Source organism: Lolium rigidum, chromosome 1, assembly GCF_022539505.1.
Source record: "Lolium rigidum isolate FL_2022 chromosome 1, APGP_CSIRO_Lrig_0.1, whole genome shotgun sequence".
Lineage (NCBI taxonomy): Eukaryota > Viridiplantae > Streptophyta > Magnoliopsida > Poales > Poaceae > Lolium > Lolium rigidum.
In genome coordinates this window covers 232,361,657-232,386,037 of record NC_061508.1, presented here as the reverse complement: position 1 = coordinate 232,386,037, position 24,381 = coordinate 232,361,657, and the positions used below count along the sequence as shown (strand labels likewise).

At 44.3% G+C, this 24,381-nt stretch overlaps 2 protein-coding genes across 3 annotated transcripts; one reads left to right on the top strand and one right to left on the bottom strand.

Moving 5' to 3' along the window:
• The first annotated feature begins 11,154 nt into the window (after positions 1-11,154).
• Positions 11,155-16,148, top strand: LOC124691382. The gene is made up of 4 exons (XM_047224667.1): positions 11,155-11,450; positions 11,636-11,964; positions 14,172-14,407; positions 15,355-16,148. Exons 1-4 carry the CDS (start codon positions 11,254-11,256, stop codon positions 15,919-15,921), a joined length of 1,329 nt encoding a protein of 442 aa, XP_047080623.1. The 5' UTR covers positions 11,155-11,253; the 3' UTR covers positions 15,922-16,148.
• A 2,346-nt stretch (positions 16,149-18,494) lies between these two features.
• On the bottom strand, positions 18,495-22,539 carry LOC124691364 (TOM1-like protein 5). 2 transcript variants are annotated; one of them, XM_047224652.1, is made up of 10 exons: positions 22,412-22,539; positions 22,017-22,183; positions 21,625-21,703; positions 21,110-21,208; positions 20,912-21,037; positions 20,416-20,573; positions 19,678-19,753; positions 19,502-19,587; positions 19,214-19,375; positions 18,495-19,140 (listed from the first exon to the last, which is right to left on the bottom strand). In XM_047224652.1, exons 2-10 carry the CDS (start codon positions 22,115-22,117, stop codon positions 18,795-18,797), a joined length of 1,233 nt encoding a protein of 410 aa, XP_047080608.1. In that variant the 5' UTR covers positions 22,118-22,183; positions 22,412-22,539; the 3' UTR covers positions 18,495-18,794. The 2 variants fall into 2 exon arrangements, with proteins under 2 accessions (XP_047080608.1, XP_047080614.1); XM_047224658.1 differs by having other exon boundaries at positions 20,912-21,025.
• Between the last annotated feature and the right edge of the window lie 1,842 nt (positions 22,540-24,381).

Below are 24,381 nucleotides of genomic sequence, written 5' to 3'. Positions count from 1 at the left end.
TGACCGTAACACCTTGCTATTTTCTAGTTCATTGCTAACTTTAAGCGATTGAACATTTTGGTTTGCATTCCCTGCTCTGTAGATGTAGCCATCATAACTTCTATCTTGCTCAGTCGTTGTTCATGCCAATCTTGTTCTCCCTGAACATGTTGGTTTGCATTCCCTGTACTACGGTGATGCCATTGTTATTTCTATCTACTTCGTCGTAAGCTAACAAATTAACTGCCTGCTATTAGTTCCTGCATGCTATCGCTCTGCCATCCTGCAGTACAAATTTATTTGAACTCGTCACAACAGCTACTTCCATCATAATTTTGTCTGCCATCCGATTCTTCAAAAGCTGCAATATTAACTTGTTTCTCTTAATTGGCATGGCGCTCACATATAGAATTGTGAACATATTGGTGTGCATTCCCTTTTCTACAAGTTCAGATCCCACTATATTCCGTTTCTGGTCCATCCTAAGTTGTAGCATTAACTATCCTCTATGTGTTGCTCATTACAACTTTATATCCCGAAAGAAATTGATTGTTTCCCTTATCTACAAGTTTATCAGTGATGCCATTATAACTCCTATCTGTTTTATTCCTAGATATTATAGTAACATCCTGCTATTATTTAGTTCATGGCCAATTTTAAGTAATTGCACATGTTGGTTCGCATTCCACTGCTCTATAGCTTTTGGCATCGTAACTTCTATATTTGGTTTACATTCCCTGCTCTGTAGATCTAGCCATCATAACTTTATCTTGCTCAGTTGTTGTTACAAAAATTATGGCCTGCTACTATGTTGTTTGTGCCAATTTTTTACTCCATGAACATGTTGGCTTGCATTCCCTGTACTACAGGTGATGCCATTGTTTTGTATCTAGTTCATTGTAAGCTAACAAAAGTAAGGACTTAGTTTGGCATGCTATCACTCTGCTATCTAAGCCTGTAGTACAAATAAACTTGTCATATTACTAGATAATAATTTTGTGTGCCATCTTGTTCTTCAAAAGCTGCATTATTGACTTGTTTCTCTGACTTGGCATGACGCTCACATATGGAATGCTGAACATATTGGTTTGCATTCCCTCTTATACAAGTTCACAGGTGATCCCACTATATCTGTATCTTGCTCAGTCGTTGTTACAAAATTTATAGCCTGCTACTATGTTGTTCATGCCAATTTTGTACTCCCTGAACATGTTGGTTTGCATGGGACTCGACAGTAGTAAGTCTGCTGTTTCATTCTAACGTGCTCTGTTATATTGGATGTTGGTATGCGGCATGCACTCTTTGTTTGCTTATTGTGGGCATTACAATGATCTTGTTATAACGACGAAATGATGATGTATTTGTTTCGGATATAGGTGGTGCATGGACAACTTAAAAGATTGCTGAATTGCTTCATTGTATTGCTAGGTTTAATTACCATTCAATTTCTTTGGGTTCTGTAATATTTTTTCAAAGCTTTGCGAGTCGATGTAATATTTAGTTAGTTTTTACGCGTTTTTCGCGCATTTTTCTATGGTGCTTGTGGTAAGTGAGGCTATCCGAGCGTAAATCATGTCTGCTGCTTAAATATTCTCAGTATCTAAATCACAAATTCCCATCCCTTAAACGGCCCAATTAAGCGAAATCACATATCTGCCGGCCCGCAAAATCCTATAGCGCCTATTATGTCGGCATATAAACAGCAACTAAACGAGTGGGCCAGCCCACTTGATTTATGGTGGACCCCACACTCTAACTGGGCCGGCCCACTTGCTTTATGGTGGACCCCACCCACAACTGGGCCGGCCCTGTAACAGAAAAGCGGGCCCCACAAGCTTATCGGGCCGGCCCACTAACTTGTTGGGCCAGCCCAACTGCTTTTATGGTGGACCCCACTTGCTAACTGGGCCGGCCCCGTTAACAGGATAGTGGGCCCACATATATTATTGGGCCGGCCCGCCAACCTGTTTGGCCAGCCCACTTGCTATATGACGGACCCCACTTACTAACTAGGCCGGCCCATTAACAGGAATGTGGGACCCACCTTGGTTTTGGCCCGGCCCACTATCTTGTTGGGCCAGCCCACTTGCTATATGGTGGACCCCACGACTAAATGGGTCGGCCCTTTAACAGGAAAGCGGGACCCACCTGTGTTTTTTGCCCGGCCCACTATCTTCTTGGGCCAGCCCACTTGCTATATGGTGGACCCCACATACTAAATGGGCCGGCCCTTTAACAGGAAAGGGGGACCCACCTGTGTTCTGGCCGGCCCACTATCTTGTTGGGCCGGCCCACTTTCTATACGGTGGACCCCACATACTAAATGGGCCGGCCCTTTAACAGCAATGTGGGTCCCACATGCTAATTGGGCCGGCCCACTAACTTCTTGGGCCGGCCCAGTTGCTTTAAGGTGGACCCCACATGTTAAATGGGCCGGCCCGATAACAGGAAAGTGGGCCCCACATGCCTTGTGGGCCGGCCCTTTTGCCTGTTGACCGGTCAAACGAGTGCATTCGACCCGGCCCACATGCTTAGTGGGCCGGCCCTTTTAAATTTTGACCAGTCAACCTTAGAGGTTAGGCTCGGCCCACGTAACTAATGGACCAGCCCAGCTATATAGTTGACCGGTCAAACTAAGTCAGCTGGCCCGGCCCGCAAACTTAATGGGCCGGCCCGCTTAAGACGTGGCAGGCCTTGTCTGGGCCTACCATCTACCACGGGGTTTCAGCCGGTTAACGCCGTTAACCGCCGCTAACGGCGTACGCCACGTGTCGGCTTGCATGACGTCGGCGAGTCAACGGGCTCCCGAAAACACATGCGCAACGGTCCGATTTTCCGTGGCGGAAGGGCGCCCAAACGCGACGGACCGAAAAAACGTCGTAGGACTTTGCTCGACGCAGTTTCGACAACAGAACCCATATCGTCGGGTTAGGCCCATAGGCGACGAAAAATACCCCTTAGTGGACGATTTTGGGACGTTGTCTATCAGAACTTTTCTTGTAGTGTAAACTACATGATGCAAGAGCTTAAACATGATTTATGAGAGCTCAAAACAATTGCCAAGTATCAAATTATTCAAAACCATATGAAGCATTTTCTGATTCCAACCAAATAGCAACAAGTGAAGCGATCAACTTTCGCCCTTGAACATTAAAAGTAAGAATGAAGAACACTAGTGTTCATATGAAAAAGCGGAGCGTGTCTCTCTCCCACATGAGCATGAATTTATTCAGAGAATGAAAATAACAAAACGAAAATAAAAGCACACAGACGCTCCAAGTAAAGAACATAAAATGTGACGGAATAAAAATATAGTTTCACTAGAAGTGACCTGATAAGTTGTCGATGAAGAAGGGGATGCCTTGGGCATCCCCAAGCTTAGATGCTTGAGTCTTCTTGAAATATGCAGGGATGAATAGACTTTTCACTCTTCTTGATCATATTATATCATTCTCTTCTCTTGACCCTTGAAAACTTCCTCCACACCAAACTTAAAGCAAACTCATTAGAGGGTTAGTGCATAATCAAAAATTCACATGTTCAGAGGGGACACAATCATTCTTAACACTTCTGGACATTGCACAAAGGTACTGAAAGTTAATGGAACAAAGAAATCCATTCAACATATCAAAAAAGGCAATGAGAAATAAAAGGCAGAATCTGTCAAAATAGAACAGTCCGTAAAGACGAATTTTACAGAGGCACTTAACTTGCTCAGATGGAAAAACTCAAAACTAATGAAAGTTGCGTAAATTGGCAGATTTTTTTGATTTTTTTACAGAGAGTTCTGCGCAAATTCGTGACAGACAGCAATTTTGTTTCTGCGCAGCAACTCCAAATCTAGCATCAACTTTACCATAGAAACTTTACTTGGGACAAAAACATGATAAGGAGAGGTTGCTACAGTAGTAACAACTTCCAAGACTCAACAATACAGTAGAAAAATAAACACATGGGTTATCTCCCAAGAAGTGCTTTCTTTATAGCCATTAAGATGGGCTCAGTAATTTCAATGATACTCTCGCAAGAAATAAGAGTTGAAGCAAAAGAGAGCATCAAGAAGCAAATTCAAAACACATTTAAGCCTAACCCACTTCCTATGAAAAGGAATCTTGTACACAAATAAATTCATGAAGAACAAAGTGGCAAGCATAGAAAAGCAACACAAGTGCAATTTCAAGATTCTCAACATAAAGAGGGGAAACTTAATATTATTAAGATGCACATAACCATGTTTCCCTCTCTCATAATAACTTTCAGTAGCATCATGAACAAACTCAACAATATAACTATCACATAAAGCATTCTTGTCATGAGCCACAATCATAAAATTATTACTCTCCACATAAGCATAATCAATTTTATTAGTTGTAGTGGGAGCAAATTCAATAAAATAGCTATCATTATTATTCTCATCACCATAATCATCATATATAGGAGGCATATTGTAATCATAATTAACTTTCTCCTCAATAGTAGGTGGACTGAAAATATCATATTCATCATTGCAAGCATCATATATAGGAGGTAAAGTATCATCAAAGTAAATTTTCTCCTCCATGGTTGGGGGACTAAAAATATCACAACCAGCTTCCCCAAGCTTAAATTCTTCCATAGCTTTAGCAATAATAGTGTTCAAAGAGTTCATGCTAATAACATTGCTACAACTATTTTGCAAACAAAGTTCCATGGGTTTTTTAATTTTCTCTTCAAACACATCATGTCCTAATTCAAGATAAAGTTCATAAAGATCTCTATTTTTGTTGTTGTTTTCCATTAAGCCTAACTAGTGAAAATAAAAACAAGAAACAAAAAGTCGCAATTGCAGGATCTAAAGGAGATAGCTTCGAGCACTCACACACCGGCAACAGTGCTAGGAAATAGCTTAGTAGTCGGAGGATGTGAATACCTTTTACCTTACCTCCCCGGCAACGGCGCCGGTAAAATAGCTTGATGTCTATGGGTGCTTCTATTCTTGTAGACAGTGTTGGGCCTCCAAGAGCGAGAGGTTTGTAGAACGAGCAACAAGTTTCCCTTAAGTGAATCACCCAAGGTTTATCGAACTCGGGGAGGTAGAGGTCAAAGATAGTCCTCTCAAGCAACCCCGCAATTAAGATACAAGAAGTCTCTTGTGTCCCCAACACACCTAATACACTTGTCAGATGTATAGGCGCACTAGTTCGGCGAAGAGATAGTAAAACACAGGTGGTATAGATGAATATGAGTGGTAATAACAATCTGAAATAAATATGGCAGCAAGTAAACATGCGATAGAACAGTAAGTAAGCGGTGTTTGCGGTATTGGAAACAAGGCCTAGGGATCATACTTTCACTAGTGGACACTCTCAACATTGATCACATAATAAATAAATAACTTCTCTGACTTGTGCTACATACACTCTTTTGTTGGATGACAAACACCATTCATTGTGTAGGGCTACAAGAGCTCCCTCAAGCCGGAGTTCACAAGCGCCACAACATTCAGCATTCATATTTAAGTAACCTTTAGAGCATAATAGATCTTTGCAATTTAAACCGAGTACTAACATAGCATACACACTGTCACCATTACACTATGAAGAGGGAATAGATCACATCAATACTATCATAGTGATAATTAACTCCATAACCTACAAGAGATTATGATCATAATCTATGCCAAGTACTACACGATGCACACACTCGTCACCATTACACCATGGAGGAGGAATAGACTACTTTAATAACATCACAAGAGTAGCACATAGACTAGTAGTGATACAAAGCTCATCATATGGATCTCAATCATGCAAAGGAATTCATGAGATCATTGTATTGGAGTACAGAGAGAGAGATTAACCACATAGCTACCGGTACAACCCTTAGCCTCGAGGGAGAACTACTCCCTCCTCATCATGGAGACAGCAGCGTTGATGGAGATGGCGGTGGTGTCGATGGAGATGCCTTCTGGGGGCAATTCCCCGTCCCGGCGGCGTGCCGGAACAGAGATTTATGTCCCCCGAATCTTGGCTTCGCGATGGCGGCGGCTCTGGAACTTTTCTCGTATCGTGGTTTTTCCGTCTCGAAGATTTAGGTCACGAGGCATCTTATAGGCGAAGAGTCGGAGTCCGGAAGGGGTCTGGGGGACCCACACACCAGGGGGGCGCCCCCCTTGGGCCGCGCCGCCACCATGTGTGGTGGCCCTGGGCCTCTCCTCTGGCCCCTCTCCGGTGTTCTGGAAGCTTCGTGGAATTATAAGATACTGGGCGTTGATTTCGTCCAATTCCGAGAATATTTCCTTACTAGGATTTCTGAAACCAAAAACAGCAGAAAACAGGAACTGGCACTTCGGCATCTCGTTAATAGGTTAGTTCCGGAAAATGCATCAAAACGATATAAAGTGTGAACAAAACATGTAGGTATTGTCATAAAACTAGCATGGAACATCAGAAATTATAGATACGTTTGAGACGTATCAGTGCTGCTCTGGGCGGCGGCGCTGGTGCGGTGGCGGCTGCTGCCGGTGCTGGTGCGCTCGCTGAGGGTGCGGCTGCAGGAGACGGAGGCGATCTACAAGGAGATCGACGCCTTTTACGAAGCCAACCAGTACGTCGAGCCTTACGAGGTAAATCTCTATCTCCCCTCTCAGATCTGGTAACCGCTGCTATGTCGATGTAGTAGATCTAACCGCTGCTCGATATCCGTAGGTAGGATCGGCTGTAACCGATGTAGTAGATGTAGTAGATCTAGTAACCGCTGTGGTGAAATTCTTGGACATTGTCAACAAATTCTTGGATATACTTTTACCTTGACTGATAGTGGATGCTCTGAATTGTGTCTTGTATGGGGAAAAAGATGCTGGCTATGGTTAATAATGTACTCGATTGGCAAAGTAATCATTGATTTGCGGATGAGTGTTAGTTAATCAATTGGTAAAATAATCATTGATAATATACAATGTCCGACATATCAACATCGAATTCATATTGCAAGTAAGATCATCTAGTAAAACTATTTGTGCTACTCTCTCCATACCGATTTAATTATTGCAAGTAATTATTGCAAGTAAGATCATATCGATGTTGTCAATGAGAACCATTCGATGGTTAGGATCATCAGAGTGATGATTTGGTGTTTTGTCTTGGCAGATCTTTTTCAGCAAGAGGCGATCATGTTTTTGTTGATGGCGAATGGTTTTTATTGACTTGATTATCGCATGTTTCTATCTTGATTTTATCAATCTCAAGTTGTGTGTGCGTTCATATGTACTTATGGGTGCATAGGAAATCTTAGTAGGTAAAATGTGTGTATATGCGTGTTACAGAGAATATGTAGTATGTATTTTAGAAAAAAGAACCCCAAATAAAATATCAAAACTTGATAAAAATTATCAAAATTAGCAAATCCTAGGCCTCATCTTAGATAAATGGCAGGCCTCGTTAGCATGTAGAGGTGGAACGATGAGCGATGTACATTAGGAGGCCGGTTTAGTCGGCAGCGGCATCACCCAAAGTGGTGCTACTAGGTGGTTGATGTAAATGTGGATGTAATGGGGCTTCTTTGCTCACCTCTTAACCTTAATATAATGACACGCAGATCTCCTGCACTTCTTCTTCAACATGTTGTTGTTCGGAGTTGGTAACACCATTTTTAAATTGCATAAGAGTAACTCCCACAGCCGCTGATACGGATGCAACAAAAAATATGATATACAATAGCGCTTCTTTTGATTTTATCTTGCATATGCACCAATATAAATGGAGATTGCACTTCTAAGCTTTCTATATATGATCAATCATCAAGTAAATGTCTGTTAAGTTTGTCTGCAGCCTCTTGTATTGGTTTATCTGTCCCTAATGTATGAAGCACATGACTAACTAATTTTATTTGTAGTACAACACAGATGATGACGTCGATGAGGACAACTTTGAGTCCTACGTGCGAGAGGCAGTCGAGGAGGTTCGAGTCTCGGAAGCCGAAGACACCGCATAGGGGACGACATGTTTGCCCCTTCTGTCCCTACAAGGTGAAGGACGGTTCGCTGGCTTCCCTTGAGATGCATGCTATGGACACTCGCCACAGCGCCCGTGAGTGGCAGGTTTGTGCTGGGTCCTCGCCTTCCCCCTTCCGGCAGGATTTCCAAGAGGAGGCGTCGCAACATTTGAATCTACCATGCATGCCTCAGCCTGATGCCTTGCCGCCGTATACATGTTATGTCCCTTGGAACTTATTTACGTATGGTGTTGTAATGGACAATTAATAACCTTTAGATTTAATGTGTGTATGTAGAACCTTAAATTCTACTTATAGAATGTGTTAGTACTAAGAACTTAGATCTCCGGTGTGGTTATGCATGAATGCCTTGTTTTTTACATAGACTGCTCAGTCCGGAGCCAAACTTGTTCAATCCCTCGATAACAAATTAATTAAGTCATTGCCACGTAGAGATGTTAGCTAAAATCAACCAAATTTGTTTATTACAATATAAGCATAGTCACATATTGGTAGAGTTGTGAATCCTTATGCAGTCCGGAAAACAGAGAGACCAAATTCCAACATAGTTATCTGATCCCTAACAGAGTAATAATACGAGCGTTCTGCATAAACGAAAATCTCCCGTGAATACTAGACGAGCACACTATTACTGAACACAAACAACTACAATAGAAAGAGCGCAGTCGTACTAGACTAGCACCACCATGAGAACAGAACGATTCAGCGCCCCCGTGACCAAAACCGGAGGTGAAATCAAGCTCGCATCGCGAGCAGAACGCCAGCCCCAAAGCACCAATGGCGTTAGAAACGAGAGGGATCAAAGGACTCACCAGCACCACACCGTGATAACGCGTGAAGCACACGCCCGTTGGAAACCCCAAGTGAAAGGTGTGATGCGTATAGAAGCAAGTTTCCTTCAGTATGAAACCAAGGTTATCGAACCAGTAGGAGTCAAGGGCCACGTGAAGGTTGTTGGTGGAGGAGTGTAGTGCGGCGCAACACCAGTGATTCCGGCGCCAACGTGGAACCTGCACAACACAATCAAGATACTTTGCCCCAACGTAACAGTGAGGTTGTCAATCTCACCGGCTTGCTGAAAACGAATGATTAAACGTATGGTGTGAAGAATGATGTTTGTTTGCGAAGAACAACAAAGAACAAAGATTGCAGTAGATTGTATTTCAGATGTAAAAGAATGGACCGGGGTCCACAGTTCACTAGTGGTGTCTCTCCAATAAGATAAATAGCATGCTGGGTGAACAAATTACAGGTGGGCAATTGACAAATAAAGATTCATATACATATCATGATGATCACAATGAGATTTAATCAGGGCATTACGACAAAGAACATAGACCGCCATCCAACGATGCATCTATGCCTAAATAGTCCACCTTCAGGTTAGCATCCGCACCCCTTCCAGTATTAAGTTGCAAACAACAGACAATTGCATTAAGTACGATGCGTAGTGTAATCAACACAAATATCCTTAGACAAAGCATCGATGTTTTATCCCTAGTGGCAACAGTACATCCACAACCTTAGAACTTTATGTCACTGCCCCAGATTCAATGGAGGCATGAACCCACTATCGAGCATAAATACTCCCTCTTGGAGTTACAAGTATCAACTTGGCCAGAGCCTCTACTAGCAACGGAGAGCATGCAAAAACATAAACAACACATATATGATAGATTGATAATCAACTTGACATAGTATTCTATATTCATCGGATCCCACCAAACACAACATGTAGCATTACAAATAGATGATCTTGATCATGTTAGGCAGCTCACAAGATCTAAACATGATAGCACAAGAGGAGAAGACAACCATCTAGCTACTGCTATGGACCCATAGTCCAAGGATGAACTACTCATGCATCAATCAGGAGGCGGGCATGGTGATGTAGAGCCCCCCGGTGATGATTCCCCTCTCCGGCAGGGTGCCGGAGGCGATCTCCGGAATCCCCCGAGATGAGATTGGCGGCGGCGTCTCTGGAAGTATTTCCGTATCGTGGCTCTCGGTAATAGGATTTTCGCGACGGAGAGTCTTTATAGGCGGAAGGGCAGCCTCGGAGGAGCCAGGGGGTGGCCCCCCCATAGGCGGGCGCGCCCAAGGGCCAGGCCGCGCCGCCCTGTGGGGTGGGGCCCCCAGGGCTCCCCTCTGGTCCCTCTCTGGCTCTCTGGAAGCTTCCGTGAAATATAAGACCCTGGGCGTTGATTTCGTCCAATTCCGAGAATATTTTCTTTGTAGGATTTCTGAAACCAAAAACGATAGAAAACAAGAATCGGCGCTTCGGCATCTTGTTAATAGGTTAGTGCCGAAAAATGCATAATAATGATGTAAAGTATGTATAAAACATGTGAGTATTGTCATAAAAGTAGCATGGAACATAAGAAATTATAGATACGCTGGAGACATATCACACCGCTATTGCTCTCCTTCAACCACCCCTCAGCCGACGGCCGCCCCGCCACAGTAGCATCGATTTGCTGTGCCGCGCGGTAGAATCCCTTCCACCAAGTCCTCCTCCGACGCCCTCACCACCTTAGAAGTATAGGATTGGGAACGTCGCGCCGCCGAAGGAACCCTCCCAGGCCCAGCACGGCGACCCCTGCCGCCAGATGCCTTGATCTGCCGTCGAAGCTCCTCCACCACTAATCGAACCGACCAGGGACACTACACCGGGGCTTCCCATTGGATTTCTCGCCGCCGACGAGATTGATTCGGCGGTGGAGATCGAGCAGAGCGCTCGTGCGCGAGGGGGTGGGAGCCTGGGAGGGGATGAACCCGGTGGTGCCAATTCAGTAATGCTACAGCTACGGACTCATTCTTACGAAACACACCTACACGCTGACGTGGGGAGTGGGGAGAGGGATTACGGTCCGGAAATCACGCGGAGGTAAAACATTTGAACCAGTGGGCCTGTTCCACATCATTCTGTAGGCAGTTTCCGTAAGAACTCATCCGTAAGTCGAGCATTTTTGGTGCCAATTTCATAAGACAACGAAAAAGAAAAGGAAAATGAGGCCGTCGCTGGTTTGGACGTATGCGTCGGTTCTTTTCCTTCCGCTCGATCGCGATCCGACGGGCCAAACGAGGGAGCACCACGTAAGACACGGCAGTGCCCATGCAAGAATTAGATTTTGGGTAAAAGTTCCTGCACCTCCAACTCCCCTGCTCTCCCCAACCAAACACGCTGGGAAAAGAAGACCAGCGCCGTGCTATTTCCCCCTATTTCTCCGTTCCCTAACCCACACGGCCACACCCCACCTCTCCTCCCCGCCGCGAGCTCAGATGCAAATCCTTCACTCGGTTCGTCGTCTACTCCGACGACCCGGCGTCGCCACCTCTCCTGTCCCAATGCACCGTCTCTCCTCTACCTCGCGACCTCTCCTCTCTTTCGTGGCCTCTGCTTGGCCTCACTCTGCGCTTGCACGCCGAGATTTCCCACTCACGGTGGCTCCAAATCCGGCTCTCCATCTTATTTCTGGGTATGTTATCCTGATCCGATGATAAAGTTTGCACCTTTAATCAGTTGGTGTAGTTTGGATCTGGATTCTGAGAAACTATGGATTTTTATTTAGCCCTTTCTATTGATTTAGTAAGGAAAAGGACCAAAAAAAAGAGAGATTTGCGTTGGATGCTGATATTGCCCTTTTATGCTCTTTGGTGATAGATTTTCTCATGGATCTCGGTGTATGGCCAGTGCCAGTGGAGCGAAAGGTTATAAGTCTGGTAAACCAGGTAGGCGATCGCTTATCTCATCTATCAACAATCACTCTGCCATCAGCCAAGGCATGAAAAAGGTAGAGGCAAGGGGCACATCATTGGAGGTTAGAAGGAGGCCAACCAAGGAGCGCAAGTGGGCAGTGGTACTCAGTAATGATGAAGAAGATGTCAGCCCTGTGGAAATTCTTCCAAAAAGCACACACCGTGATGGTTCTCTGTATAACACGAGCACTCATGTATGGAAAAGAAACTATCGGGTTGCGGACCGTAGTGAGAGTAAGTGGTCAATATCTCTTTTCCTTTTTGTTTGTTTGTTATGAGCACATTTTTCAAGCTATTGGATGATCAATTCATATATTCTCTGTTGAAATCTTGAGGCCAATTTATGTTTCCTTTGTTTACTTTTACAATTTAAATTTTGATGCACTGCCAGAGATAAAAAAAAGAAAATCTCGTCAAATGTTACTCAAGGGTTGCATTTGTTAGGTTTTGCAAAAGTAGGAGAGGAAAAAAAACGACCATACTCTAGGTCGTGATTCATGGGAGATCATATCTCCCATAAATTTCTTTTGATTGTCCAGATAACTGTCTTCAGTAATTTGGTTCACCTTTACCCCTTCCCTCCGCAAGTTTCCTTTTTATTACTACCTCTGTCCATAAAAGGATGTTGCAAGTTTGTCTAAATTTCGATTTATCTACACTCTTTAGTGTATAGATGAGTGTCGAGATGCATCGAAATTTAGACAAATCTCCGACATTCTTATATGGATGGAGGGAGTAGAAGAAATTGCACAAGCCACTAAATTTTGAGGCACCTGTTGCACAAAACTACCACTTTTGATATTTTTTGCACAGACCAACCAGCTCTGCGCAACATCTGCAACACTTGCCTGAAAGATTGATGAGATTGGTGGTCTGTGCAATTTCCACTTTTTATTAGAATGGTTTCAATACATTCCATAATGATGCTTTGTTAACACATTCCGTAATGATACTTATCCTTTTGGTTTCTCGTCACTTCTGTGAGGTGAGAGTAACTCTAGCAGAATCCTTATATTCCTCACGAACTCCGTATATAAGGAAAAACCTACTCAGGCAGATTCCTTAAAACACCCCATTCCTTAATTTTTTAAAGGATCTTCCCTAAAACTACTTTATTTCTCAAATTTAAGGAAAACCGACCAAGCCCTCCCGTGGGAAAAGAGGACCGAAGCCCATCTCCCACGCGTGAGCCCTCCTCCTAGCGCCATCTTGCTGATGCCACCACCATCCCCCCTCTCAGTCATCCGTCTGAGCCCTCTGGCCACCTCCTTGATACATTGCCTTCCCCGCTGCTGCCGATCTCCGGCCTCCCTTGCTGCCGCTGGGAGGTCCTTCGCACCTCCTGATACGCTCCCCCCGTGGTCGAAGGAGAGCCCACTACGCCCGTCCGGAGACTGGCTGTGGAGAGCTCTGGCATGGCTGCCTCGACCCGCAGGTCAACTAGCGCTGGGTAGTGGGAGGTCCTACGGTTCTCTGCTCCCCCTGGCGAGCACGCTCTGGCCTCCTGTCGAGTAAAAGACCGGCAGCGATCGGCGCCCCACCAAGGTGTTTGACAAATTGTGTGCAAGGTCGTTTTATGGCAACTCGTGTGATCAAATGTCTAGATGAACTCACTTGAGGAGGAATATTTTATGTACATGTTTTATTATTTGGTAATGCGCGAGTAGAACTTTTTGAATAAGAAAGAGATGTACTATTTTTACAATTTTTTGCAAACTTCATTCAAATTTGAAATGTTGTTAAATTTTATGTGGTAACAACATGTAATTTTTGAATTATTAGAAATTTATATGGAGGTTCACAGTAAGTTTATATTCACAAAGAGAAAAAAAGAGATTATAAGGAATCTATCAAAGCAGCCTTCCTTATACACCGAGAAAAATTACAAAGATGTTCCTTTAAACCGCTATAAGGAATGGATTCTTACGGAGTCTGCTAGAGTTGCTCTGATAGATGGCATCATGCCGGAATATGTTTATAAGCTTCCATTATTCTTAGCACGTTGTTTTGTATCCTGTGTATTCAATAGGTTTAGTTGCTCCCAACCTATGGAAACGGTCATGGAAAATTATGAAAAACAATTTATAATATTGGATATGATGTTATCTACCATCAGAAAAATGTACTTAAAAGAGGATTTCTAGTCTAGAAAGAGAAACAAAATTAGATTTTCATCAAGTATTTGTTGGAGTAGAATGAAGCTTTTCCTTTCTGCAGTGATTAAATGTTAGGAGTTATCTCTTATTCTTTGGGTTTTCCTTTAGCAAAAACCTTTTGAGGGAGTGAGTTTCCTATTAGACCGTTAATTTTCACTTAGATGAAAAGGAGAACTTCTAACAGGGCGATGGAATCCTCAAGCCCCATGTTTGCTTCTCATATAGCTAATAATTTTTTCCTGTATGAATTTGCAATTACAATATAACGTTTATTTTTTTATGAAGCTCGGGTGGAGCCTATGATGTTATCAAATCCCACAAATTGCACCATCCGTAATGGAAGATGCACTCAGCATGTTCCGCGTCACATGTTGCAGTGTTTTTCAATAAAGTTGGCTAAACTTTTTGTGGATAGTGGCCCAGTGGAGTTGTATGGATACATAGCAGTGCGGGATGGTCTGGATCCATTGCTTAATTATGTTGTCAATTTAAGCAGGGATGATCCCATCATCGTGGAGCAGGTGCACATCCATACTTATCTGCAATTATTTCAAGGAATAAGTCTACCTAGCACCCATTGTATTGAGGTTCGTGTACATAAGCCCCTTGAGAGGAAAACAAATGATTCGGCTTTTATACGGTCAAAGTCATCCCCTGGGCAGTCCTTATATTAGGTGGACCCTGCCAAGTGGGCAATACCACCCCAGGGAATGATTTAGATGGTATGAGATACTTTGGGGGTCAAACCTGATTTTATGCTTGAGAGGACTAAGTAGACGAACCATGGTACTTGGGGTTAAGTAGACTTATTCCTGATTTCAAATTACTTTATTCATTTGGCATTACAAGGCTTAACTTAGCACATGCATAGAACAGATGAGATTGATCATACATACTGTCAATGTCATACAACAACCACTTAATCTCTTTTGCATCATTAAAGACGCTTCCATGTGATTAATCTGTCCAAAACCAAAAGTAGCAGAATTGTAGTTTGGATTGTAAAGCCACTAATTTACCATGTTTATATTGTGAAATGATGGTTTACTGTAAAAAATTGCAAGTTACAAAACTAAGTGAGTATCATTTATTCCAATATAATCAAACAGAATAGTTGTGGACTCTTGGGTCCTGCATAGTACACCACACATCTTCTGTTTGTGGGCATATGAAGATTCATAGCTTGAGTGAGCACATCAATAAAGAAGTTGCTTTATTTTCTCTTTTCATTTCAACTGTCATATGCAATTACATATTTGGGATTCTAACAAAATCAAATAAATATCAGGCGCCAGTTTTCCCTCTGTAACACCATTTTGCACTCTGCAACCATTGAGTTTGATAGGTTACACATATTTTGGTCATCAATTGCAAAGTATTCCTTCAGCAAATATTGTCATAAGTAATATTTAGCTTCGGTTGTTTTTACTATCATACGAAGAGCTACTAAATACTAGAAATTTTGTAGGGTTCCCTCATCAAGATGTCTGGCCCTAAGAGAGGGATAGATATGTATAACGTTATTCTAATCGAATATGACATGAGGATCAAGACAGGCGAAAAAGAAGATGATGATCTACAGCTGATCGATGGTATATCGATCATAGAGGACATGGGTGGAATATGGAATTGTGCATTCACGACACGCATCGCTGGCGATCATGGTGAAATTGACTTTACTTCATCACGTGTTCGTCGTGCAGTTGAGGCAACCGTAGAAGTTACCATATCACAAGTGCAAAGCAGCTTCGATCTGTGTCTCCGTTGTTTCATCGGTGGCTTTGATGAAGAAATCCGGCTCTTTGATGGTGCCATTGGTGAGTCGCGTGGCTTAAAGAGGTCTGTCATTGCTCTAGGGGAGGGTTCCACTATGGATTTGAAGTTCAGGATAGGCGCGGAGTCATCTGCTGGTTCAGCTGAACATGGTTGTTCCTTCAAGGCGGACACACATGGGCATGCTACTCGAGACATAAAGACTGGTTTCGGGTTGATCTCAGTGAAGGTGACTTGGTCGACTTTGATTCACGGGTTCTAGGTTCATTCCAGTGCATCCCAACCTTAGATCAAAAAGTCGTGACTGTGAGGAGGTGCCCCAGGATTTAAGTTGTGTCAAAAAGCCTTGAGTTGTGAACTAGTGGCAGTTCACTGCTAGTATTCCTTCTCTGTCAATCTACAGTGTCCCAGTCTCCCAGGAGTAGTCAGCGTGGGGGTTTGTACATACCTGATTTCTCTTTTTAAATGCAACTGATTTCTCTTTTTCAATGCAAAGGCAGCTTAAAACCTTTGCTCGACCAGCCCAGTCCAGGCGTCTCCAGCTCTAAAAGCCGCTGAAATATCATGTTGCTCATTTGGCTTAATTGCTAGTACTGTATAAGCTGCTGGGGCGAGTTGGTCCAGTTTTGTTTTTCCAACAGTTTACTTGTATGGAACACAAAGTACATTGCATTGTTTCATCATCAAAAGGACGAACGCCATCGTAGATGAGAGGCGGGTGGTGTTCTTATGTTCGCCATACACACAACTTTTCGTGTACATTCGTGTGTCTTTTCTTGATTACCATGTGACACATCAAGACGAAGAAAGAAAGCACAGAAAAATATACTGTAACAAAGAAAATTCGAATTATTACGATAGCAACTTCTTCCTTCCGTCATTTCTGGTACACTTCCGGGAGCCATGTGGCTGCTGGCCATTAATACATTTTCAGACCATAAGTTTGTTCAAGCTCTCACACAGGAAAGCTGGTCTTTGACATCAAGAATTTGGCGATGAAAGTTCCTTTAGATTAGTTTCCCTCATCGTGGTAGGACTTGTAACAAGGCGGCGCATTCTCTGGCTCGCGCAGCAGAGCATGTTGCTGAAGCTGTGTTGCAGAACATACTAAGAACTTGTAATGTATACCCCGTTCCAAAATGTAAGCCTTTTTTAGAAAGCTACATTTCAGAACAGAGGTAACATGTTCCATGTCAGAAGAAAAGCTATACTGCTTTTAATAATATATTTTTTGAGAATTTTGTTTGAGACAGTTAAACCGTGAGCTAGTGCATTTTCACCGAATCATGGTGGGAGAACTTTTCTTACAAATTCAGCCCAACCGGCCTAACCTGCCTCAGAGCATCTCCAACAGACGCGCTAAAACCCCCGTGCGGCAAAAAAACCGCCGTTTTGCCGCGTGCGGTCGCTGCCGCGCTGCTCCAGCGGACGCGGGAAAACTGGCGCGCGCTAAAAAAATTACCGCCCGCGCGCTTTCGCGCTATCCCGCGCGGGAAATCTGCCGCGTGCGTTACCGCGCGCGCCATAAAGAGGACACGCGCGAGCGGCCAACCGCCACTCCTCCCACGCGTCTTCCTCCCGCGCCCTCTCTCCCCGCCGCTCTCCCTCCCGCGCCGCTCCACCTCCGGCCGTTCCTCCTCGACGCGAAGATGCCGCCGCGCCGCCGCTCATCCTCCGGCTACCGCGGCGTCCGCGCGCGGCCGAGCGGCCGCTTCGACGCCGAGATTCGCTCCGGCGAGGAGCGGATCCGGCTCGTCACCTACGACGCGGCGCATGAGGCGGCGCGAGCCTACGACGCCGTCGCGTGGCGCCTCGGCCGCCCCCGCCGGCAGATGAACTTCGACGATGTGCGGACGCGCGAGCAGGCGGAGATGCTCGCGCCGCCTTCGCCGCTCATCACGAACGAGCAGCGGCGCCGCGCCCGCGACCTCGAGCAGGCGCCGCGCGTGGCGGAGCAGACGAGCGCAACCGCCTTGCGTGGGCGCGCGCGTTCCCGGAGGACGTCGCCGCCACGAAGGCTTTCTACGCGGAGAAGGAGGGGGACAAGGCGGCGCGAGCGGCGATGAAGAAGGCGAGTCGCGAGAAGCGCCGCGCCGAATCCGCGGCGAGGAAGAAGGCGAGGGCCGACGCGGCGGCGAGGAGGAAGGAGGAACGGCAGAACGCCGCAGGGCCGTCGACCGTCGTCCTTTCGTCCTCCTCCGAGTTCCGAGTACACGACGACGTCGACGCCGGTGTCGGACACGACATCGAGCAGCTCCGACTTCGACCGGGGAGTCCGACGACGGCGAGGAGTAGTTTATTTATTAGTATTTTCGTTAAAATGTCGTATTGTATCGCGCACTTTTAAACTATGTTCGTATTTTCGATCAAATTTCAGTTTGTTTGATGAATTTTCAAAAAAAAAAGGTCCGATTTAGCAGTTTGTGACGCGCGCGCGCTGCAAAATAGCGCCTCTGGCGGAGGTGCGTTTTTCGCACACCAACGCGCGCTGCAAAATACAGCCTCCGCCGGGGGCAAATTCGCTATGCCGCGCGCGAGCGGTATACAGCGCGCCCAATCGCCGGTATAGCGCGCGAGATTTTACGGCGCCTGTTAGAGATGCTCTCAGAGCCATTGTCACTGAGCCTACCTGATCTCGTGGCCGAGGGAGGGATAGAGATCCATGCATTGACATGCGCAAAGCCTTCTCCACCTGGCCATGATCCATTGCATTGACTGCCGGCTAAAAGGTCTCTAAGCAGTGAAGAGCACGCCTAGCCTCTGACACACAAAGTAGTAGTGACACAGAAAACTCAAAACAAAGTAGAACAAAGCACCAAACAAAAGGTGAGCAGGTGCTGCTGGATCACAATCTCGTTACCCACACGACACATGTATCTTATCTATCTATAAAGCTGATAACTCAGTAACTGACAGCACAGAACCGACCAATTGTCTACAACAATGTCAGTCAGCTGAAGAAACTGGAAAAGAACTACTATCAAGCCAAACAAGTCTGTGTACAAAGGTGGTCAGTAGTAGAAACTAGGGAATGCGAGGAGGCGGCACCCTCCCCCTCTCCAATCTGATAACTGTATAGCCGAGCAAGCAGAAGATCATCCTGAAGAACCAAAATTAACTGTATATACCATACCGCTACCGCTCCCCTAAGTCGCCGTAATCCGTGCTGCCGCTGCACGTGCTGCTGCTGTTCGACGACGGGCCCCTGAGGTGGCCTGGCAGGCCATCCATGCTCTTCTCGCGGAAGAACCTCTCCCTCTCGGCATGCTTGGCGGGCGGAGGCGGGATCAAGACGGCAGAAGGGTCGGGCTTTGCCTCTGGGTGGTCTGGCGAGCGGATGCTCAGCGCGGTGGGCTTCTTGTCGGGGTGAGGTACTGGTTGGATGGTGAGAGGGCGGCGCAGCTTTTCCTCAGGTATGGATCGAAACGGTGGAATGGACTCATCTAGGTAGTCTTGAGATAAGGCCTTCCCCTTCCGTAATCTGTTTTGGTGAGGGGAACTTGGTAAGAAGCCGCTTTCAACCAAATGAAGGGATGGAGAATGATAGAACCTACCTCCGATAAAGACTTTCAGCGTCTTCCTCCTCGTGTTCTTCCTCGAGGTTAGATGGAACCGTCGCCGTAGTTGGGTGAGCTGAAAGCAATGCATCGTGCCGTACAAGAACCTTCTGCAACTCTTCATTCAGCTCTATGCATTGCGATACCACCAATTCATCCCTACCAAATGGTAATAGCAAAGCACACATCACACCTTATGAGAATTAGCATACCGAAGGAGCAAAATCAAAAAGGAAACATCATGGAAAGCAGCAGGAAAAACAGACCAGCAACACCAACCCTTACCTTGACGTCATGACCAGATGCATTATCCGTTGCTTTTGAAATGTACATTGCTCCACAAGATCTAACACAAACTCATCTGTTGCTCCCTACAAAATGGATAACTCTGATGTAAGAGTTCACACTAGGTTAATATTTAGGAAGGACAATGGGTAATGTAAATAATGGTTAATATATACCTCAGGATGTCTAGGATCCATGGAATTAAGCACATCCCTTAAAACTTCCATGACACTAGATGCTTTCTGAATTATACTGAGACACAGAGTGTACTGTCAATTTAATATCCAAAAGGCATGTAGATCAACACAGGAATGCAATAGTTTGTCATACCAAAAAGAATCTTCTTAACAAGTAATAGAGGACATACATGATAGTACTGTCTCTCTAAGTATTCATGCTACGAAATATGAAATAGTATTGTGCTGAAACATGATGTATTGGCCCTTGCTATTTGCTCCTACATGTGGGCTCACCCACATCTGTGAATAGTTGAACACCATGCTACTTGCTCCTACCATGCGACGTCAACAAGGATAGCTCAGACCAAACAAAGAAGACATCCGATAGAACAACCAACTGGTCTAGTTGAGTCACAGAAATGGATTCCTTGAATTAGAATCGTGACACCTTCTCGCGTGACATCTGAGTGCTTTGCCCTTACTCCAAATCATAGCATAAAACCATATTACCCAACACAATGCTCATAAGCTCAAGGCATGTACAATGCAGATCTACAACTGTTGCTAAAATGACACGGGATGATGAGAATCGAGTGTCAAAAGCAATTATGAGCTTATGACTATTTATTAGTAACTATTTTCAATAACTATAGACTGGAATGAAACCATGCTGGGGTAAGTGGAAGATGGCTTACAATTACAGAATTAAATGATTACTATAAATCCCATAAATACCTCGTGTCAGAAACCGGCGGTGTTTGAGCTTCATTATGTCTGTCATTCAATCTGCTAGATAGGTTGTCCTTATTTGGTTCGATTATTGCTTCTGGCACCGGATGTTGTACTTCTGTAACGATAACATTTGGACGATTTGAAAACGTCACGCCTGCAGACTAAGAACAAGAAAATATATATAAGATATAAGTAGTACCTATTTTCTACTCTAAACTATCAATATTCAAAGAATCACTGCATACTCATTATATTGGAATTGTAGAGGTCATTGGGGCTTAAATCATAGAACTGCCAATAGATATCACTACCTATAACTTACTCTCAAAAATAAACTCTGGTAGAAGACAAGCACATGTATTACTCTTGGGCTCTTGCGCAGGAAAAATATTGTAGTAAAGTAATTCCTTATATACTACCCAGCGACCACCTCACTGTGTCACAACTTCATGGAAGAAATCAAGGAAATCAAGATGTATGATTAAAATACATTACATACCACTAATTCATAATATGCCCCATAGTACTGGGGGAACTTTCCTTTAGCTCCACCAAGGGATGTTTGGGTCGCATCTAACAAAAGAAATACCTTTTCCCGAACTGGCAATTCTGTCTGCAATGAAGACTATTTGTTATGTCAACATCAACTAGTAAAGGCGCACAACTGTCCTCCAACAATCAGCGAAAAAGAAGTCACCTTTTTCTTCACTATTTTGACAAGTATCGGGAGAAGCCCATTGTCAATGACTTGCTTGTGGATAGGCTCTCCACAGTTATTCATGAGCATCTCCAATAGCTGGAAGAAATATCACGCAAATAGATGTTTGTCACAACTGATTTACTGTCACGCAAATATCACGCAAATAAATTTCTCCACGGAATATGACAGGTTATTTAGTTATAGTGTAGAAGGAAATTAAGATCAACAACCGACCTACATACAGTTAACCACACACAACAAGCATCTTAGGTATCTCGATGTGCTATTTTGAGCAAAGCAGCGGTTGGGTTCCCAAGGAGGCTGGTTTTTGCCGAACCAAATAAAGGATCTGTTGAGTTCGTTTTGCATAGCATAGAGGCATAGCTATGTGTCCAGATATTAATAAATATACTACAAGAAAAAGGTCCATATTACTAATCTAGAGTCCCAACCACCGCAATTGATCAAATACTGTGGCCATAACGAGAGCTGATTCGGCACATATAACTCACCATGACAGCATAAAGTTGAGCATTCTTGCTCCTGCTTCCTACACACTTCTTTATAGATTTGATCACATCCTTCGCTTTCCTGGTGACAGTAACAGGGAGAGAAAAAAATGGATCATTTGAGGAAACAAAAGCCTTCTTTCCAAACGGCACCCTATGAGCCACAGATTTCTGAAGAAAATCTATAAGCCAAGAAGAACCGATCACTCCTTCAGATCGATTCGCCGCTCACACAACACGGGGACGGAATATATTTTTCAGCGAATGCAGAGTACAGTAATATACTACGTTGCAAATCATAAACTAAATCTTGAACAAGCAAGGTTGCAATGCAACAGGCCTAACTGAAATTTTCTGAACAAGGGAGCAGTATGCAAAGGGAATGGCAAGATTACCCTGGATCCTGCGCGACGAGCTCGCAGATTTCGATGTTCTTGGCCCAGTCCATCTCCTTGAGCTTCTCGCTGGTGGCCGCCTTCACCATTTCCGAAGCCATCTTCTCCGCCGTCTCTTCAATTAGTTCAATCTCTGATCTTCCTTCCCCTCCCGGACAAATCCTAGCCTGATTCCACGAAATAGACGAGCAAAATAAGCGAAAAAATCCCTCGTTTCGTACACAGCGGCACAAATTATACTATTAATATCGCGTCCTTCGCGACCTGCAAGCGCCATGAAAAGAACATTCTTCGGGAAGGGGAAGAGAGGAATAGGGGATACTAATCTAGAACCGCAAGATCGATCACTTCCGAGGGGAGCAGAAGAATGGAAATAGGAAATAGCACGCACGAACCCGGATCGACCGTGACTGGCTCGAGAAGCGTCCTTAGTATCTCGTCGCCGGCGGCGGCGGAGCCATGGCAGAGGTGGCTCGTGCAGCAGTGATCCCACTGCGAGGGGAGAGAGAGAGAGACAGAGAAAGAGAAGAGTATGGAAGGTATGGTTATTAGAAATTTCAATACAATTTCTCGTTTTGCAGATTGCACCCTGTTGTTTTTTCTAGAGGCACCCTGGTCTTTCCTAGGTATGGGAGTATTTGTCTTCGTTGTCACCATCGTCGTCAAACTTGACGGTATGTTTGCGATGACTATCCAAGCCAATCTTCAAAGTCAGATCAAGTTGCATAGCGTTTCATAGGAACTATTTCCTAATCATTCTCCTCTTTGGTTATGAAAATTATATTGCTGAAAATGGCAATGTGTGATCTAGTGCGATATTTGGTCAACTAGTTCAATGGTCATGGACTCATGGTTGTAGTACTGACTAACTATACACCTCCACTAGCAATCATTTCTTCTGTTTTCTTATTGTGTCATGTTAGACAAATGACGAATAATGTTGAATAACTCTGTGATAAGCTCGAATATTTATATAGCTTTTTTGTTGATGACATACTTCATCCTTCCTGTGGACAAGGACTAAAGTTTTTGGCCAAATCACCACAGTTCCCTTTTCCTCCGATGGGATGCACTGCACCCACATCAGGCCATAGGAGTCGTCGTCTCCCGTGCGAGAGGACTAGGTGAATGGCAGGAACAGAGCCGTTGCCGCCACTGCCCAATCCTAGACGACCCCACACGATTTGTTAGGGAAGACGGCGCCATGAGAGAAAGCCCTGCTCGATGGATCTTGAGAGGAACCTGCCATCGGGTGACACATCTTGTTGGCCATGTGTGCATCAGCAAATCAGCCATGGGGGGATGCGTTTTCGACAAGGGGAAAGAGCTGCATGTCGTACCTTGTGGGAGCAAATCAAGGAGTAACTAGGAATAATTTAAGAAGGATTTTACCCAACATGACTTGTTTTAATTGGAGCGCCAAAACATGCACCCCTTATTTACAGGGGTGTACTGTTTTTCGACTAAAGTTTGTGCTTAATGAGGTTATTTCCCCGGTGCAAAGTGCATTTGTTCATGGAAGATTAATTACAGATAATGTGCCAAGAACATGAAAGCTGGTAAATGGGGGTATTGTGGTGTTAAATTGGATGCACAAAGCCTACGATCGTGTTGAATGGAATTTTCTTGAAAGTATGATGAGAGAATTAGGATTCCAGGAGGATTTTGTGAATATGTTGATGATGATGTGTAAGGTCGGTGAAGTACAAAATCAGATTTAATAATCAAGAAACAAGCTCTTTTACCCCGTCTAGAGGGCTTCGTCAAGGGGATCCTTTGTCTCCTTATCTGTTTCTCATTTGTGCTGAAGGTTTATCGAGTTTACTGGCTCATAGAGAGGAGGTTCATGGCATGGAAGGTGTTAGGGTTAGCAGAAATGCTCCATCAGTGTCTCATTTACTGTTTGCTGATGACTCCCTTATCCTCATGAAGGCAAATTTGACTAATGCAACCTCATTGAGACAAGTGCTTGATCAATACTGCGCAAGTTCGGGACAGCTTGTTAGCTAGGTGAAATGCAGCGTGTTCTTTAGTCCTAATGTGGATACTGGAATAAAGGCTGAAGTTTGTACTGAATTGAATATTATGACAGAGGCATTATCAGACAAATAATTGGGTCTACCATCTATGGTAGGGGTAGACAGGAGTGAAAGCTTCATGTATCTGCTTGAGAGAATTATTAAAAGGCTATAGGGATGGAAGGAAAAATTCCTGTCTATGGGAGGTAAAGAAATTTTGTTAAAAGTAGTCATCCAATCTCTCTCAGTTTATGATATGTCAGTTTTCAATATTCCAAAGAACTTATGCAAACAGATGATAGACGCCATGGCTAGTTTTTGGTGGGGAGATACGGAGGAGAAGAATA